The following is a 1,270-nucleotide window of genomic DNA, read 5'->3' as shown; positions in this document are numbered from 1 at the left end:
CGCCCCCCCGCCACCCCAGCCAGGACTACGCGCTCTCCCACGCCGAGCCCGCGGACACGGGGGAGCAGGTTTTCCACGGGACAGACTACAAACCCCCCATGACGTCTGTCCCCCCGCCGGCCTCCAGCCCCAGCACGCTGCCTGAGGAGGAGGCTCTTCTCTAGAGCTGCCTGGGAGAAGGCAGGAGCCACTCGCCTGCCCTGCACCCTCCTCCTCCTCCTCGTTCTCCTCCTCCATCTCCCCCGTGCAGGAGCACTGAGGGTGGCAGCACCCCGGAGTCGGGCTATGCCCGAGGGCTCTCTGCCTCTCCCATCCTGGGGAAGGCACATTGCATCATTTGGCTGAATTTGGGGTGAACCCAGTGCTGTAGGACACGCGTGGTCCCCAAGAGCCGGCAGGGACGAGCAGCTCTGCGCTGGCTGTGAAGCAGCAGTGGTGGCCGGAGGTCGAGTCCGTCCCAGCCGGGCTGGCGTCGCTGGTCCTGAGGGAAGCCTTGCGATGAATAAAAATGTCTGTCCCTGAGAAGCGATGGCCAGAGCGGTTGTTCCCCTGCTCCTTGGGCAAAACGCTGCCAAGAGGGGAGTCTGGGCTGCATCGCCCCAGGAAAGGCATCGCTCCCACAGCCAGCTGCGGGCTGGGTTCGCACCAGCCGCGGTGACAAACCGCTGGCTGCAGGCTCAGGTCTGCTGGAGAAAAGCCACTGACAATTGGAGCAGCCCCTGGAGCTCAGCATGAGCCATGGCTTTGGCCAGAGAGGGGGAACACGGAGGCCGAGCGGGTGGTTTTTGGGACGCACGGGGTGTCACGAGGTCTGTGCTGCCTGGGGAAGGGCTTGTCCTTGCACCCAGCAAGTCAACAACAAAGCTCTTGCTGCGTTCACCAGGCGCTGGATGCGGGCGAGCAAGGAGGACAGCTTAATTATCTCCCTGCAATCCCTGGCTTTAAAAAAAAAAAAATAAAATAAATAAATTCTTAATTTAAGATGGGCTGCTGGGCACAGGCGGGCACACCCAGAGGTGTGAACATCCCCGGGGACCTGCAAGTGGGAGATTTAAATATGTCACAACCTTTCAAACCAGCTCGGAGGTGGTGGGGAGAGGGGGCAGCAAGGACAGGTGCCCTCGACACCCCCCCCCTCCCCCCGGGGAACCCCTCTCCCCTCACCCTACGTAAGCAGCACCGCAGGTGTCGGGGCCGTTTCAGACTGGTGCGATTGTCATTAATAGCACTCATTAGCTGAGGGGGGGACCAGAGCAGGCGCTTGGTGCGG

The 1,270-nt window shown here is 62.0% G+C and overlaps 1 protein-coding gene across 1 annotated transcript in view; it reads left to right on the top strand.

The window, feature by feature from the left end:
* Positions 1-164, top strand: part of GJB5 (gap junction protein, beta 5, 31.1kDa) — a 905-nt gene extending 741 nt beyond the window's left edge. The window contains exon 2 of the mRNA XM_009890602.1: positions 20-164. Coding sequence (XP_009888904.1) covers positions 20-164 — 145 coding nt within the window. The remainder of the gene's footprint in view (positions 1-19) is intronic.
* The last annotated feature ends 1,106 nt before the right edge of the window (positions 165-1,270 follow it).

The sequence above is a fragment of the Charadrius vociferus genome, unplaced genomic scaffold (assembly GCF_000708025.1).
Source record: "Charadrius vociferus isolate BGI_N301 unplaced genomic scaffold, ASM70802v2 scaffold1578, whole genome shotgun sequence".
Lineage (NCBI taxonomy): Eukaryota > Metazoa > Chordata > Aves > Charadriiformes > Charadriidae > Charadrius > Charadrius vociferus.
This window is presented reverse-complemented; position numbering and strand designations above follow the sequence as displayed.